At 44.5% G+C, this 18,209-nt stretch overlaps 1 protein-coding gene across 8 annotated transcripts in view; it reads left to right on the forward strand.

Annotated features, from left to right (window-relative positions):
• Positions 1-18,209, forward strand: part of FRMD4A (FERM domain containing 4A) — a 366,759-nt gene that overhangs the window by 269,330 nt on the left and 79,220 nt on the right. For all 8 annotated transcript variants that reach the window (XM_064656471.1, XM_064656470.1, XM_064656472.1 and 5 more), the window contains one exon: positions 5,648-5,740. In XM_064656471.1, coding sequence (XP_064512541.1) covers positions 5,648-5,740 — 93 coding nt within the window. The remainder of the gene's footprint in view (positions 1-5,647; positions 5,741-18,209) is intronic.

The raw sequence follows: 18,209 nt of genomic DNA on the forward strand, positions 1-18,209 counted from the left end.
AGACAAAAGAATATACCTGGGGCCTTGGACAGGGTCTTGGAAATAGATGTTCCATGTCAACTTGAGAAAATAAACTGGGCTGTCTGTACCACAGACCTTAACCTGCAATGTGAAATGGAAATATAAAAAATCCCCTTTCTCCAAAAAGTAGTAAAAATAGTCCCCTAATTTGTATTTGCAGGGCACCTAACACAGCCCTTTAGCTGATACAGACCAGGCACGTGAAAAGAAATCCTTTAATTCTGTGACACAGACCCTCAGGGACTTCATTCTCTTCACTCCCCACTGAATTTCCATGTGCCTTACTTGAAGGGAACTCATAACCAGCTAAAACAGAACAAGCCTGGTTCATAAATGTAGTCTGGGGTTGGCTAAATTGCAAGTTTAGAAAGAAGAAAAGCCACTAAAGTATTAAATCAATTCTTCTATTTAAGTGTAAAAGCTCTATGAGAGTAATTTATTTAGAAATTATTTGTACTGGGGATTTCCATTCATTAGTTGTGCTCTATCATGACAACCTTAGAAGAAAATCAATAGGAACAACCTTTGCGTTGGCAACTTAATAGTTTCTTGTGATAATATAGGGCCATTACTGCATTCAGCGTGACTAAAATTAGATTGTCAGACTATTATGGAGGGGGGAATAACGCCTTCTATTTTAATGATCATAGGAACGCTTTATGGTGAGCCATTAACTGCGGGAGAGCACAGGTCAAAAGGGTGTCCCTGTACAGCACGTGGGGCCAAGCTTCACAGGAAGCCAGAAGAGCAATATGCTGGTTGATTAAAATTGAAAAGGAATGGGGAAAGGGCTTTTTTTTTTAGTTCAGCCGGTTATGAATCTCCGCTAAGTGCCCTTTCCCTTGGCATCAGCTCCTCCAGCATTCACTGAGAGTAAGTGGTCAGAATTACCCTTCTGTTCACTGCAGACTCCCCGTCTGGGCCCTGGGCAGGTTTTCCACATCCTTTACTTGTCCTTAGATGTGAGTCACCTGCTCCATGGAGAGTTACCAACTTTTGCATCCCACAGCTCCCCCTCTCCGTCAATCAAAAGCTGACTCAAACCCTTTTGCTCCCTCACCAGAGAACCTGCAGAACAGCTTCTTCAGCTGATTAATACATATGATAAAAACTGCAAGGCACTGAGACCCTCAATATTTATGTTACATGTATCTAGAGATTGTACTAACATGATAAGGCAATGATACAGGATGCCCTTGCTCAGCACAGGACCCCCTGGCCAAGGGGATGGCAAAGGGGCAGCAGGGTACCACCCTTCCCTGGAATATTCTCTCATCCCTGGGAACTGGGAGGAAGCCTATTTCCACCTTCCAGCCATGTGGCAAAGCCAAAGTGAGGGAGCAGGTGTCCCACATCCTGGTCGAACAGCTGGTCCAGTGGAGGGTGCAGCATTCAGAGTAACGCCCTGCTCTGGCACTGGACCAGTTCTTTTATCACCAAGTCCACTCTTTTCCAAAATTTGTATAGTTAAACTCATATAGCTCCTTGAGCTTCTCAGCCTCTTCAAAAGTATTTCTTAATTGAAAAAATCTGTGAGCTTAAAGGGTTTTTTGTTTCTGTCATGACTGATGAAACCGTAAAATAGTTTATATGGTTCCTATTATGTGAATTGATCTTTCTCAGTGTCCACTCAATTCAACATGAGTTTGACACTGAAGGGGTGTGAGTTGGTTTATTGGTCTAAATACCTTTATAACACAAATCAATGTGGATCCACTTTTCAGAAAACTGGACACTAACCAGTAAAACTCTATAAACAGAACCACCTGGAGGCAAAGTACTCATTGATGTACCACACTTTACTGATAAAAGAAAACAGAACTACTGCACAAAATCGACAATATGGACCCTGGGCACCAAAATCCATACTCAGTCTGTAAACTGAATGGACCCAGTTTCTTTTCCTAAAAGCAATTATGTGGTTGTTGTTGACAGACCAGTTTAACTGCCAACATGAGTACAGCCAACAGATGAAAATGATCTGGCTTCCAATATCTGACCTCCCTATAGGTCCCCCAAAACTGTTTACACTATTTTTTGTGAATACACTGATACAAACACCCAAACGAACAAATCAGTGGTGATAATGAAACAAAAGCTACTTTGTGTCTCTAAATTGAACCATGAAGGAAATCCAGCTAGACTTAGGCACGTATGAATGGGATCCCAGTGCAAGCTGCCTAAATCGGTCCATGAAAATTGTCAGGATTGCTACATGCCTAGGGTTATATGCCCATACTTTTCTCTGTCTTACATGGGATTGTGCTCCATGAATAGTTCTGCTGACGACAGGAGGACAGCTTCCAGAGCCAAGAGTTTTGTGGTGTAACGGCATCGGAGTTTGGCTCCCCGATAGACCACATTCACAGGCAGATGCCAGTGACTGTTCACTGCTGCTCTCTACATGCCACACATGCACACTTGAGAACAAGGAGTTAGGTGACAGTCTGCAGTCCAGAAGCCCTCAGCGATGAAAGATTGTAAGTAGTAATTGAGTACAGTGAGCAGTTAGCTCCCGGCAGGGATTTAAGTGACCTTCCTCCTCTGAAGGAGCTTTGGATTTAAGCTCCATGCAGATGAGAGTAATGAAACTCTTCAGCCTAAAAACTCGGTGGCAATTAAATGTGTTATTCAGTGCACACAACCGTGTACGTGTGGGACATAAATGTGTAACCTGGTATGCACACGTCTATGCAGGTGGTCATTTTGTACTGATTATATCAACCAGATTATCCAGTTAAAACACGGTGACAAAGAAAAGTCTTTTCAAAATAAGAAATATACCTTGAAGTGATTTATTGTGCTGTGCACCATGGCTTCTCAACCCTTCCTTGTGCATGTTAGGCAAAGCCAGACATTGCTGTTGAATAAACATAGAGGTAGACAGTAAGTCCATTGTCAACAACTCTGCCTGGGTGGGAACTGGTGTGTAACACCATCAGCTGCTGGTGGCTGCTACTTTGGTGATACAAATGGAACTGGACAGGTTCAGGATAGGATGTCAGGCTTAGTGTGGCTTTTCCTTGCTCTGACAGTGCTTTGTACTGTGGCCTATGTGGTTAAATGCTCAGGTTGTCCTTTGGCTAGGAATGGGTGAGCATGGCTAGTTTCAATCCTCATCTGTACTTCACAGCTAATTTCAGCCCTCCTGACTCATGTTAAAAGAAACAAAATAGCACTTCAGGACAAGAAGAATAGGGAAAAGGACAGATTTCAAGAAGGGGGGATGCAGCAGGAAATGTAGACACCTCTAATATTTAGGTGCCTGGGCTGAAAATCTTTCAATGGGGCTTAATTTCTGTCAGCCTGGAACATCAGTCTTCTAAAAACCAAATCTTGTTAAAGTACCCATCTGTACTGAACAACAGGGAATGATGCAGGGTTACTACAGTAGCATTGGGCAGCTACATGCCAGCAGCAGAAATGATGGAAGGAGACCCCACTGTGCTGTGTGCCCAGCTATGGAGCCTGCTTAGAGCCAGGCCATTTAGTCCCTACACCCAGCCCAGTTAGCATGGCCATCCTCACCCTGATGCCAGTGCTGTCACAGGCTGGGCAGTCTTCCCTCAGTCCATGAGCTGCAACAGAGACATATGAAGTGACCAGTTGGGCTTGAAAATCTGCACGATATCACCCCTTCACAGTAGGCAGGCTGCTACCACGGTTAAAACGCCCTTAAAACACAGTTCAGTCTTCCCTATACCTAGAGGAAAAAATTAAATAAAGGAAAAACTTATGTAAAAACTTCATCTAGAGAAAAAAAACCTGCCTAAAAATTAAAATATCTTGGGAAGAAACACACAGGTGTCTGCAGCAGGGTATAAAATAGGCTTTGATCCTTTTGTACGCCAAAAGATGTGCAGGATGAGTTTGAAAATACCTGATTCCACATGTATCACTTGTACCACATTGAGACTCAGTACTTTTGCAAAGCAGAGACAAAGGCTGATTAAACTGAACACCTGACTTCTATATGGCAAAATTTGAGAACTCTTTTGTAGATGTCTGATCCTGAACCCATGGCAGCGATGAGTGGAGCTCACCAGCAATTTTGAATTCCTTAGTGGAAAGCAGTGTGCTGGCTGAGTTGAGTCCACACAGGGTCCCAGATGGTCTCCAGGGCAGCCTGGAGCTGCCTGGGTGGGAAGGTTCCTGAGCTGCCCATCCTCTTCTGCATCCATGTAAACCAGGGCAGCAGTACAGAAATTCCAGCTGAACCCAGGTGATTCAAAGCCTGCTGAAACTGCTGCTTTCTCCTTTATTTATTTTTCTAGGAAAGATGGAGGGGTGGAGCTGCAAATCCAGTTAAATTGCTACAGAGATGTCACTGCCTACTTTCCAAAGGGGCTTCTCAGTTGCCCAAAGCTCATGCTTCCTTCAAGGAGGAACAGGAAGACCCCTGTGAAAGCTGAATGTGTTTGCTGACAGGGTACATTGCTAAGGCTTGTTGCAATTCTAGAAGTTAATTTATTGGGGTTTTTTTAAACCAACCTCCTTTTTTTGGCTTTTTTTTTTTTTTTCATTTACAGTGGAATGAAGAATTATTCTTGAGGATTAGCATGAGCTGGTGAATAGGCACTGGAATAAAGCTCAGAACATCTGAGTTCCATTTCCTGCTTTATTTGCTGCAAGATTCTCCCCCAAATCACTTCAATTCTCTCGCTCCTTGCTTGTCTAGACAGCAGAGCACTGAAGGCAAGGGCTGCCTCTCCCTCTGGGTGAAATCTGGTCTGGCTGAAATCAATATCAAAAACTCACAGGATGCAGCCTTAGCATCACTGGAGGCAGTGGCAAATTTCTGGCCAGATTCAGTGGGGCCTGAATTTCACCCTAGGTATTTCCACAGTGCCTAATTTAACAGGGCCTTTATCTCAGCAGGGGAGTGAGATGCCCCCGCAATACAAATAATGGTATTTATAAAGTCCCTCTCACACACACACACACAGAGCACTCTACAACGCGGGGAACGTGACAAAGAACAGAGTTCCTGCCCAGGAAAGCTTCCAGCAGCAAGGCACGAATGGATAAATTACAGGAGAAAATAATGACGACAGGTACCATCTAGGCAAAAGAAAAGCAGCATGTGGTAATTGGAGCTGGAACGCTTCACAGAGCAGCTGTTTTTCAAGAGCTCTCTGAAGAAGGAAAAACGAGGGCCGGGCAAACCTAGAGAGGCTATTGCAGGCATGTGGGTGGTAAATAAACTGTCTCAGTCTGTAGAGTCAGGTTTAGCCTTGAGTGAAATACTGCAGGCGTTGTGGAAACTCTTAACCATAAGGATTTCTAATGAAAATCTTGACAGACTTTTAATGATACAACTGCTCCAGGGGCTTGTAATAAAAAGGTGAAGCTTATAACATTTTGGGCTGTCCTGCCTGCTCAGTGCTACCAGCTTTCACCCTGACAGATTGAACTTTAGCAGTTTGATTCCCAGACTGAAGCGCTGCCAGGATGGTATCGCCTCCACTTCTCAAACATTTACTGTGTGTTTTTCAAATATCATGCAATAGTCAAGGGCAAATAGCAGGTGGTTCAGCTCGTATTTTGTAACACCTCAGACCTCACTGCCACAAGGAGCAAGAAACCTCTTTGGTGCCAGGCTCAAAACTGTCTCTTCTCTTGCCAGGGGACACTTGAACTGGCTTCAGCTGGACCGACGGGTGCTGGAACATGACTTCCCCAAAAAGTCAGGACCGGTCGTTCTGTACTTTTGTGTCAGGTAAGTGTGTGTTGGTGAGCCCTTCCCATGGGATACAGCTATGGACAACCTGTTCCCTGCAGACCAGGAAATGAGGTTGTCGGTTTCTCACACTGTAGAAACACCTGTGGACAAACAAACACTTCTGCAGAGGTTTCTTTTGAGCTCTTTGAGTTTGAAAACTCTTCTCACTCAAGCGTAAACAAGTAGTAGCCACACTAACACCCCGAGCTGCCCACAGAGAAATGAGGACAAGATCAGATGTTATGTCTTTACACTTTTACTTGTGAGCTTTGAACTGGAAAGTCCAAGCTGGGTAGGGCTGAAGAACAAAGCCCTCCTTCTGCCAGGTTAACCCATTTGAGCCAGCAACCTGGAGGGAAAACACTCGCTTCCTCACCAACGAGCCACATTTCCTCTGGATTGTGCCCAGGGTGTTGTGTTCTGTCAGGGACCAAATCAATCCCAGTACAGTTCTGTCATATGCACCTTCTGAACTCACAAATAGCAAATTATGGCATTTTATGGCAGCCAGTTGGCTTCTACACAGCTGGATCAGACAAGAAAGGTTTTAATGAAGATTACTGTAGCTTGGGAGCTTCAAACTTCATCTGGGATTTTTACAAGGAACTGTTAGCGCTTGGAAGCTGCTGGAAGCTGCCAGTGCTCTTGTGCACACAGTGTCTTTGCCTCCAAGGGAGATATTTTCTGAGAAGACAAATTTGCTCTTGCAGCTTTGAAACGCCCAGAGAGAGGCCGGGGGCTGGGATGGCATATGCACAAAATTAAGTTGAGGGTTTTGACTTACTTTTAATGGGTAGCTCATGTCTAGAACTAGCTAGTGCAGCATTACCGTGTCTTTTTCTGTTAGGCTTTCCACTCCAGTGTTATATTACATCTGACATCACTCTCATTCATTCCATAGTGCCCACAAAAAATGAAGACCTACTTTTGAGTTTCTTCCCCTGAGTGAAGCCTTTTTTTAACTTGCATGGTGATTGTCATCCATTTGACTTCCATTACAAGGGAGGGTTCTCAAAAGAAGAGACCCTTTGTTCTGTTATGTCCCCATATTTAGTGGTGGATGGCCCCACGAGTCCAGAATTTGCCTCCTGTCTCTCAAGAGAAGAGTTTAGTCTACATTTTGAGTGCTTCAAACCGTAAGGGTAGATCAGAGCTGAACAGCTCCAGTGCGTAAGATCCAGATCCACCTGTGCTTAGAATTAACAAAACTGTTGATGCTCGTTAAGTACACATCAACTCTGTTATCAAACATCTTGTCTAGGGGCCAAATTGAGGAATCTGTGCTAGGACAGGGATCCCATGGAAAGCAGGGAAAGGTTTGGCTGAGCAAGAGCTAAGTGCAGGTTTTAGGAGTGGAACTGTTAAATGTGTGAAAGCCGGTGCTACTGAGCCGCTCTCGTATTCATTTCAAAGACCACTCAACAAGCATAAATATTGCCATCTGTATTGTTTTATGAAAGTTGGCAGCACAGTGGAGACCAGTCATTCTAGCAGGATTGTAGCCAAGAGGCATCCTAGGATATGGATCCATATAACAGTTAGTGAATGAGTGACCCCTCCTGTTCTGGAATTGCAATCTATAGGGAAAAAATCCACACGCACATTCCGTGTCTGAAAAGTGTGTGTGAAAACCAGACTGATTGTGGACTTTTACTCTTATTTGGGGCAGTAATGAGTGGATTGTCACACTGAGTTATGATTTGGATTGGAGTGGAAGGCCAGATGCTTCAAGATTTAGGAATGGGCATTAACTTACCATGGCTTTTCTACTGCTTATTTCCCCTGTGGATGTCAGATGCTGGCAGAAGTTGAAAAAGTTTCTCAGCACATAAAAAGTTCCCATGTTCATCCCCAGATCTGATCTGAGCAGAAGGCAATTGAAGAAACCAACTCCAGCCAGATGGCTGAAGTTGGAAAGGCCCCACATATCTGTCACCCAGTGGTTTCAGTTCTGGCTTGGGAACTAAAGCAAGGGCTGACAGAAAGGTTGTGAAGAGACCCACCCATAGATGGGGTTTTATTTTCATAATCTGAGGGATGAGTGGCAGTTTGAAAAGACATCCACAAACATACTATAAACAGAATGCTCCCTCTCCCTTGCTGCCCTAAGCTGGAAAGCAGAGATAATTAGTGCTGTGCCATACTTAATCACAGATGTGTTAATTTTTGAGGGACCATAATACCTACTATATCACTGGTAAAGGCTTGCCTATGTTTGCAGATACCTTCTTGCATTACCCCTCCCAAGCACTGCAGCTGACAAAGCTTAGATTGGTGCTGGGCACCCTAATTGGGGAGATAGTAATACAAGTAACTGGATGTGCCAGATGTTCATGACACAGAAATCTGTTTACTGCATCGGGATTTAGTAATGGTGTGGGTTTTTCCCTCTAGTCGAAGTAAATGTACAATTCAATCACACTGTGCAGCTACTGAAGAGATGAAGCCTCAGGCAAGAACAGTGAATGGTAGTTTGTGAAGAGGATAAGTTACATTTTCACCTTTTTTATGTGAACATCAGATTGTTTTTACCCTCAACACTCCTGCAGCAATGTTGATGGGCAGCATTCCCACAAAAGATGCCACAGATTTTAGCTTGCTCTAAAAGTACATTTAAAGGGAAGCCTGCCTTCTTAAGAAAAGGCTTCTTGGAAGAACCATGCTGAAAATAGGAAGTTTCACAAGTTTCACAGTGTGAAATTCTCCTCCCTTTTTTAAATCTCTGCAGCACTGTTGAAGCTTTGTCTTTTGACACACATTTCCTTGGGGTTTGACATTGTTGAACACTGATCTCCAGTGTCTTTACTCTCTTCCGTAATCAAAGACCAAAAATTTCACAGCACCGTGTCAAAGGAGGATTTTAGAAGGATGTTTTTAGCATTACTTTGTAAGAAATTTCTTCTGCCCTGTACATTTACACAGCTACTGAAGCCTCCCTGTCTTCAGGCTGTCATCCAGTGCTTCCCTAGAAGCTTTCCACTGAAAACAATACAGGAAACAATCAGAACTCTTGGGCAGCTTGAACTGCCCCATGGCTGTTGTGCAATATTATTTTATAAGACTGATAATATCTGTTTACATAGCTCTAAACCCACACATGAAAGCAAGAGGGAGTGCCATGTGTCGTGCAGGGGAGGTGGGGTGTCTGGCAACTGGATGGGAGTGATATTAGTTCTCATCATAGAATTAGCTTCCCTGGATGCTTCCTATAGCCCTGGTCACTCAGTTGTTGGTGAAATTCATTCCCTGCCTTGGAGGGTTTACAATGCAGGTAAGCCAAGTCAGATGAGAGTCATCACTGAAGTCCAGGAGAAGCGAAGGATGGGGATAAAGGAAAGAGGGATTGCTTGATTAGTTGATTTTACAGAGGTGTTTTGAGACCAGAAGAGAACAGAGACCTGTGTGGTAAAGGGTAGGAACCTAAGTGTGGAGACCCACATGTCAAAGAGTTCAGAGGTAAACAGAGCTAGCAGGGCTTCAGATGAAGGTTGTTATACTTTTGGCAGGGAAGGAAGCATTTTGCTCAGACTCACACATACAGTAGGAAGGCAAAGTTAAACTTTGTGTAAAACTTTGAGGTGAGAGAGGACCAAAGCACAGACATGCTGTTCGTTCACGGAAAGTAAAGTCAGCCAGGCTTTGCAGTGAGTTCTCATCCTCAAACGATGGCCTTGTGAGATTAGAGATCCTTAGCAAGGGAACCACCAGCATGGGTCTGATCTCATTATCTTCTGGGTGTTTGTCATGCTGTTAATTTATATGAACAAACTTAGCAAATAAAATTCACTCCTCTGGTGGATCTTTTCCCAGGAATGAATATATTTGTTCTCAGGGTAGCTCCACCAGCTAAACAGGGACAACTCACTGCAGAAGTCGTCACACTAAATCAGAATATCTCTCACATGGAAAGGCTTTTCTTTCAGAACGGCATGGAACAAAATGAGAAATAAATCCTCAATACTCAAATACACTGTGGGGCAGAGTTTGTATCTATGGCCCAGCAGTATTCCCACAAAGGAATGCCTGTGTTCAGCAACATCTGGCATGTGTTCATACGTGCTGGCTAGGCTGAAGTCAGCATGGGAGCTGTGGGGGCTCAGGACTCTCAATATTGAGGCCAGAGATTTTGCCAGGTTACCACAGTTACTGGAGAACAAAGTGGCCCTGAATAAGAGACCGGCACTGAAACACAGAGTGCAAAGCTCGTGGGTGTCATTGCTCCCTTTAACCTGACAGAAAGGAGCTCTGTGTGCAACAGCAGTGGTCCAGGTCCAAGGCAGGTGGGACTGATGTCTAAGATGAGACTCACCACACACAAACCTGGCAGACAGCTTTGTGTCAGGGCTAATTAATGCAGCCTCCCAGTGCAACCACAGGAAAGAAATAGGCACTTTTCAGGAACAACTCATCCAGCTTATCTGAGATGACTTCGGAATTCAACAAGTTGCAGGCTAAAATACCTGTCTCTTCTCTGACCTCAGACCCCTGCTCAGATGTAGGCATTTACATCTTTTCACCTGATGAATCCGTCTGTATATCAAGGGCCATATATAAATTTAAAATTATTATTTCAAACAGGCTGACACAGTCAGGGTTGAGGAAGGATTTCCCATCTATAAGGTTTTGCCTGACTGCCTAAATGGAATTGGACCAGATTTCATCTGTTAATGAGGCCTTATGCTATTTTAGTCTTTCAGCCCTCCTTTGTAGCCAGTCTTTAAACCTGTGTTCCATTAGAAAAGGACTAATGCTAAAAATGAAAGAAGCAGAAGACCATTTGGAAACAGTTGACCCTGGAAGGAAGAGAGACAATGGTTATTCATAGGGCTAAACAGACCCTAGAACTTGTCACTGAAATGCATTGCTGCCTCTAACACAGGCAAGACGCATGTGTGGGGCACAGATTCATAGCATCCTGCTCTCAACTTCCCCGACTAACTCACCTGGCAATCCCAACACACCATGGCTGTGGTGCCATTCACATCCACTCAGCTTTGCTTCTCTCCAAGAAATCAGATTAGAGGGTGGTGATGACAGCAGCCTGCCGTGGCAGGAGGAGCTGAATAGAACCACACGAGATTAACCAGAGCAATTTATTTGTCTTGCATGTAGTGGGCTGTGTTTCTCCATCCACAGTTTTCCCCACCGGAGAGGGGTATGTGGTGCTCCAGTCCTTTTCTTCAGGAAGGGAATGAGGAATTGTGAGCTCCTGTCTCTCCCGACAAAGGAGGGAGAAGGAGCAGACAGCCCTCTTTCTGCCACACGGTGTGAGATGAGTTTACAGGAACTGGGGAGAGACATACGAGGAGATTATCAAATACATTAAATTTACAGTCAGGAGAGAGGGAGATAAGTGGCAGAATTTGCTGTCACCCAAGGCTTTACTACACCTGTTAGCACCCAGGAGAAGTTGGCAGGGGAAAATCACATATACACAAATTGCTCTGCTCCTCTGCTCTTCCCTGGTCAGCTCCAGATCCCTCTGCACAAGGAACTGCAAGGAGAGTAGTGCTGGACCTCAATTTGCCTTGGAGTTTGATCATCCCAGGAGAGTTCAGGGAACTGCCCTGAGATTTTTCAGCACCTTGAGGTGCTCCATCTTTGTTCTCATGGCTATCTGTCTCTTTCTGGAGCTCCTTCCAGCTGTGCTGTCTCCCTCACCTGCTGTCAGTGCCACTACTGAGCCAGAAATTCCCTGCACCAGGGAATTTATGCTACATATAAGAGGAGACAAAGAGCCATGTCCTGCTCACGTTAAAGCTCTACATGTCCATGCACTGCGCTGCAGTGCTGTAGAAAAAATAGCAAAACACAGAATATTAAACCCACATAATCAACCCAGTCCAACCAAGCTGCTTTCAGGGGTTTCTGTGAGCTGCCCTGTCTATAAAGTCCATGCCATAATCCAGATCTCTCTGCACAGCATGTGTTTTGCTGGTTGGTGTGCACCAGCTGTGTGTACGCTAAGCAGGAAGATCCCAAAAGCCGGCAGCCCCGCACACCCCCTCCTCCCCGCCTGCCACAGTGTATAAATACAGCCGCACAGACCTTGTTTGTGCTGGAAGACAAGGCTCCCCGCAGACAATTTATTGCAGCCTTCCCAGGGTGGCCCCCTGCTCTGTTCACCCGGGGGAAGGTGTAATAAATTGCCTGCGGGGAGGCTTTGCTCCTCAGAGTCTCTTTAGAGATATGAGAAACTTCTGTCCAGTCGGAAGATTTACTTGTGTGAAAACCGACCTTTGCTTGAGGAAGGGAACTAATGGGGCTCTGCTACTTAGCACACAGCTCTGAGCTAAGCCATCCATTACACACACATCTTAATAGCAGTCTGGCTCTTGAGTCCCATAACATCATTTCTGTTTTCTGCTTAACTAGGAATATATTTGTATAAGTGAGCTGTGTTGAGAGAAGGGGATAAGTTGTTTTTCCTTTCCATTCAGCTACCCCAGGTGGAAGAAAAAGCAGCATTCTGTTGTTTTGAGCCACATTTTAAACATGTTGATGCTGGCAGCATTGTCTTGTCTGATTTTGGGAAGCATTTAGACAGCATGATAGGTACCATGCAGAAATGATGGATGCTGTCAGTGTAGGATTTGTATCTAATTTGGATCAAGCAGCGATAGCTGTGTCAGTGCCTACACACAGCTACTCTGACTGGGTCAAAGTCAGGCAGACATTATTTCCATTTCCAATGCAATTTCTGTCTTTGTACCTTACACCAGTGGGTGTGATATTCTGTCATCAGGGGAGCAACAGAAAGGTCTGCTGTGAGGAGTCCCCCCATCGCCAGGGCATTGGACAGGGGGTAGAGTCAGTGAGTAAGTAAAGCTTATACCAAAGCAAATCACAGCAAATCATACCTTTGTGTGCTGGTGACAACACATGGAATGGCTGGAGGGATTTCTATTCCTAAAATGGTCCAAAATCCTCCAATGAAAGATGGTCTCTAGATACTGAGAGATGGTGTTATGCCAGACAGTGCATACAGAAAGTCACCTCTAATAGACAAGATGTGACTCTTGGCAAGGACCAAAGAGCAGAAAAGGGCTGTGCTGATGCTCAGGAGATTGAGGAGCAATGCCCCTGGTGACTGAGGGAGAGGAGGGGAGGAAGGCAGCGTGCTGTTGTGTTGCAGTCACTGCTCTCACCTCCTGCTTGGGACAGACATCCACATCACTCCAAGCCGAAGGAGCTGCAGCAGTTTTTGTGCAAAAATTAACACAACTTTTTGTACAAAAATGCACTTCTCTTGCAAGCCAAGCCAAGCTCCATGGGACACTGCAGACCAATTTGCAGAGTATATTGAGCTGGGTTGCTGCTTTTACAGCAGGTCTGGTTCCCCACATGGGGAGGGGGCAGTGGACTCATTCTGAAGTCAGTGCCTTTGCTTCATGCTGTAACTAAGCATCAGGAAGAAATGTACCTGCATTTACCACCTTGATGGCTTCCCTTCTCTGTGTTGATACCAGACCACCTTGTAATTTGCAAAGACTCCCAGGACATACAGCCTGGAAGAGACAAAGAGAGGTGGTATCTATGTATTCCAAAGTAGATCTCTAACTATTTTTTACATAAAGAAGATGAGGCATAGGAATGAGCAAATATCTCCAAACACATGGTTTTCCAGGAGTTCAATGGGCCAACATCTCAGAAACACTAAGAAAAAAGGATTGGCAGTGGGTAAAGGTGCAGACAGCTTCACAGTACAGTACAGCTGATGGGAAAGAGAAAGGGAACAGGCTCAGGTTAAACAATAATCATATCTTTTTATTTTGCTAGCAGCAATTCTCTGTATCTCTGGAATCACTTTCACCTCCAGTTTTGTGGCTTCCGTGCAATGAAGTCAAAGTTGACACAGACTTCTCTTGCTGCGTCCTGTCCCCTGCATACTGATCCCATGGGCTGGGCAAGGGGGGGCCTGAGCATGGCACAGGAGCAGGGGACAGGACATGGCATCCAAACCAAAATTAATGCAAAAGGGGAGGCAAATGGAGCTTTTTAGCTGATTTTCATTCCTGACTGATTACTTAACAGGCCAACTACTTAGCATGAGCATTGTCTGCTTTAAGTGTCAGCACATAAAAGTGCACCCATGACTATTAGCAAACAGGGCTGGAACATAAAAGCTGCTGTGCAGCCTGTGCTGCTCAGAATACTCATTTAGCATGAGACACTGGACATAATGACATCTGCATTTAAGTCCATTATACCAATGCATGTGATTTTTCTTTTCCTGGTTAGCAAATGGCCTCATATTTTTCAAATTATCCTCTGAGGTTCTGAATGACATGGTGAAGGATAATGAACCAGACTCAAGGATGGATGAGGCAGAAAAGGGGTGTTCTCCTTTATCCATTGCTTTGCAATAATGAAATAAGGGGCAGTCCACTGACAGAGCCACCGAGCTCTGCTGACAGAGCATCCCAACCAGATTGGAGTCAGCCAGCTGGGAAAGATGTGGATAGAAGTCTTTTGGACTAACTAGTTCCCACTGGAGTCAAGCTGCATAAGAAGTAGGATGATATCACTGCCCCAGGACAGATATATACGTAAAGTAGGCAAAATATCCATTTGCTGTGGTCATGTTTTGAAATATCACTGTGTTGAAGATCACAGAGAAATATTTTTACTGTTTGGCAGGTTCTGCTTGGAAGTAAACACAGGGGCTTGTGCTCTCGAATGCTATGACAGTCTTATCTTCCCAGTCAGCAACTTGACTGCTCAGAGCCTGGTCCCTGCTGGGTGATAGATGGCCAGGTTCAGTCTGGTGGGATATGTCCGGGGCTGTGTGTTAGAGTCAGTGCTAAATAGTTTTTGTTCGAGAGTTTCTTTTGATATGCAGAAATTGAAAGTGCTGCTCCTTTCTGCTCTCACTGTCCACACAAGCACCCCACCAGCTCAGGTGCTTGACAGTCCTGAGCTCTCCAATCCCCACCTCAAGGATGAAGCACTAGTGTTCAAACACCTTCCCAACACTGCTAAATTTGCCCATCTGCACACATACTTATGAGACCAGCAGCAGCAGTCAGGGATTCTCCATCTCCTGAAGAACCAGTAATCAAACTGGTGAGCCCAGGACCCAGACAGGCATTTCTCTGAGCCGCAAGTCAGAGGTGGGTGGGCCTGTGTGTTATGCAAGGGAGAAGTTACAGTAATACCAGTTTCCCATCACCCAAGGATCAAGAGTTTCCACAGACACCACTGTGAGTTTGTGCTTGGCTGGCTACGATGGGAATTGCCATTCATCATGGCATGAGGGAGCTTAAGCTGTCTCAGAGCACGTTGTCAGTTACCCAACGCTTAATAGAGAGCAATCTGATCAGTACAAGACACATCCTCGTAGCTAAAAAGCCTTAAATGTTTCAGATGCAGCAGCTTCTGAAGTCTTCCAACACCTTCTGCAGTACTCATTATTATTTCCCTGCTGTTGAGAGGGAGCAGCCAATGTAGGCACTTTGTGTTCATTATCCAGAGTAATATTCACTGGTCTATTTAATTAATGCTTAGAAAATGTACTTGATGAATTATAAGTTACTGGGGCAGGGGAGGGAGGGGGAATGCAGAAATAGATTAACGTTGGCTGATCTTTTAAACTTTCTCCAAAATTATTTCTTTGGTTTTTACACTCAGCAAGTCTCATGGGGTGTCCCCCCTTCCTACACACAGCTAATTTCTCACAGGCACGGTTGCTGACTATCAAGGAACCTCTTGTAGGAGCTGCTGAAGGAAAAGCTGTTTGCTGGGTGTACTGCAAGAGATGTAGGTAGTGGAGCAGAGGTGTTGGGCACATTATACTGCCTCCTTCTCTATCCAGCCCATCTATTATATCCTGGATACATCAGCTTCACACCACATGGAGGAATGATTCTCTCAGGGGAGTCCTCAACTAAAATCTGAGAGTGCCCCTCGAAACTGATGATGTTGAAACATGCACAGGAAAGGGCTCATAAGCTTAACTGGCAAAACAGACAGAAGGGGGCAGAGAAGGGAGCGGTATTTTCTAAACACAGCACACAACAGCCCAAGCAGCTAAATGATTTTCATAAGGTCACGAAGGAAACCTGTGTCTGAGTTGGGAATTTAACCCAGATTTTTGTGCTTGGTTCATTGCCTTAGCAGCTGGATGCTTCTGCCTGCCTTCTTTGTCACTGGCACTGGTCATTGTAAAGCGTGATTTCCCTCACCATATTTGGAAAAGGTGGTAAGAGGAGGAGATCTGACAGAGATTCACCATCAATGAGGGGAAAGAAAGAGTCTTTCCCTCCCCTTTCTGTCGTTACAGCATCAACTGTGAATTCAGGGGAGTCTACTCCAGTTCGGGTTTTCTGAGCTTGCCACACAGAAAATCCCATAAGAGTTCCCTTGGCAAATCTGTTTTCTTTTAAGTAGCACCACTTTCCTGGTGCACATGTTTTGCATTTGCCTGGGTGCATGTGTGAGAGCCAGTAGCTCCCCAGCTCGCTCTCCACCCTGGAGATCGCTTGCGAATTGGGTTTTCTTTGTGAGAGTGAAGTATCATGTGCAGGCTCTGTGCTCCGAGAGGCTCAATTTTGTACAGAAAATGATCTGTGTAGATGTCCATGTGGAAAGCCTTGGGAATGCTCCTTGCAGCCTTAAGAAATGCAATATTGCCCTCTAGTGATGGTGAGGATGGTCTCGTCTGAGCTGGTGAAATAAAAAGAGTTTTGGCTAACCTTCAATGAGATTCAAAATGGAATAAATGTTCCTGTTTTCTTCTGACCTTGGAATTAAAGATCCTACCGTCATAACTCAGAGAGCACTGGTAGTGGTGATAAGCAGGGAAGGTTGTTCAAGAATCACAAAATGTGTAAAATTAGCATTATTCTCCATGAATTCAGCAGATGGAAAGCCAGCTGCACTCACAGAGCAGATCTAGTAAGAAGGTTCCTTTTTTAATGCAAAATTTTTTGCATTTCTAAAGCCAAGTATATTTTTATCTGGAAAAAAAAAAAAAAGGAGAGAGAGAGGCAGTTTCAAGTACAGGAGATGAAACACTGTGGAAACCAGAAAAAAATAAGAAAAAGTCTAATCTTTGTGTTTCATCATCACTGTATTCAGATGTTGTGATTTTTGGGGGTTGGAGGTTTGGGGGGCTTTTTTTTTTTGGTTGGTTAGTTGTGGGTTTTGTTTGTTTTTTTGATTCAAGTTTTATTTTTATTTCTTGTTTGAACCCTTCTGGAGGGGGAGAAGGAGGGATAATAGAGGAGCCCTTCAGCAGATGAACAAAATGTTTCTCTCACTCTAGTAAGCAAGGAGCTGGTTCTCTCAGGAAATAGTGTTTTGAATACCCTTCAGAAGACACTCAGGAGCATTACAAAGCCTTGACCTTTGCCCCTAAGAAGGTTGTGTTTAAGGCCCTTGCTTCTGCAAATAGCTCAATGTGGACAATCCCTCCAGTGCTTGTGTGAAGCCCCAGGAGCGTCCACAGGTCTCTCGGCTCCTCTCCCAGACAGCGGGGTCAGGGAGTGAGGTTTCTCTGTAACTGGACCCCACATGTCAGCCCAGATTCCTCAGGAATTTGGTTATTTTAAAGTCCCTGATGCAGACATCATTTCCCTCGCACCTTCCTCATTCTAATTGCCTCTGACAAGGCACGATAGTACTGGAATTTATGTATGGAACATCGCTGTCACTGCACTGCAACTTAAAGATCACTGCAAAGCAGCATGGGCAGACAGAGCTATTTATTTTTCCTTACTTAAAACACTAAGTGAATGCAAAATTCACTTCAATCATTCACTGAACCTATCCAGCTTTCTCTGTTACTGCAGGAACACACCGCATACCTGTACATAACGATCAGTCATCACATTGACAGTATCCTGAGCTTTTTTCCCCCTAGAAGTTCACAAGGCAGAATTGGAGCCAATTCAAGTCAGTGACAAAACTCTCATGCACAGAGTTCACTGCCAAAGGATGAGACCTTCCAAGCAGGCAGGACATAGAGTACTGAATAAATGCATAGATATCATGGGCTTTCAACATAATTGTAAATATTTTGGGCGATCAGCCAACACAAGAGAGTGGATTTTTCTGACTCAGAGGGTTTGGGCTTCTGAGGTCTGAGTAGTCATCTCAGCTCCAAAAAAATAGATTATTATGATTCCCTTTCATCCTCAGCATCACTACTCATAGTACTGGTGAATTGTGAAAAGTTAGTAACTACTGCTAGTTGCTCACTCGGTGACCATAGCTACATAATGTAAAGAAGCCTTTATAAAATTTGCCTTATGCAGAGCTGAAGGCGACAGGAGGGGAACCCAGAAGTGCATTTCTGTCAGTGAATATTTTTACAAGAAGCAGGTTAATAGCACAGAAATGGTTACGATAGGTGGAGTGAAGAAGAAATGCCAAAACGTGATGGCGAACAAAGGGGAACCTTACAGGTAAACAAAATAAAGGATTATTTTGAGCCTAAAAACAAAACAAAGGGTTATTTAGAAAC

This window comes from Pseudopipra pipra, chromosome 5 (genome assembly GCF_036250125.1).
Source record: "Pseudopipra pipra isolate bDixPip1 chromosome 5, bDixPip1.hap1, whole genome shotgun sequence".
Classification (NCBI taxonomy): Eukaryota; Metazoa; Chordata; class Aves; order Passeriformes; family Pipridae; genus Pseudopipra; species Pseudopipra pipra.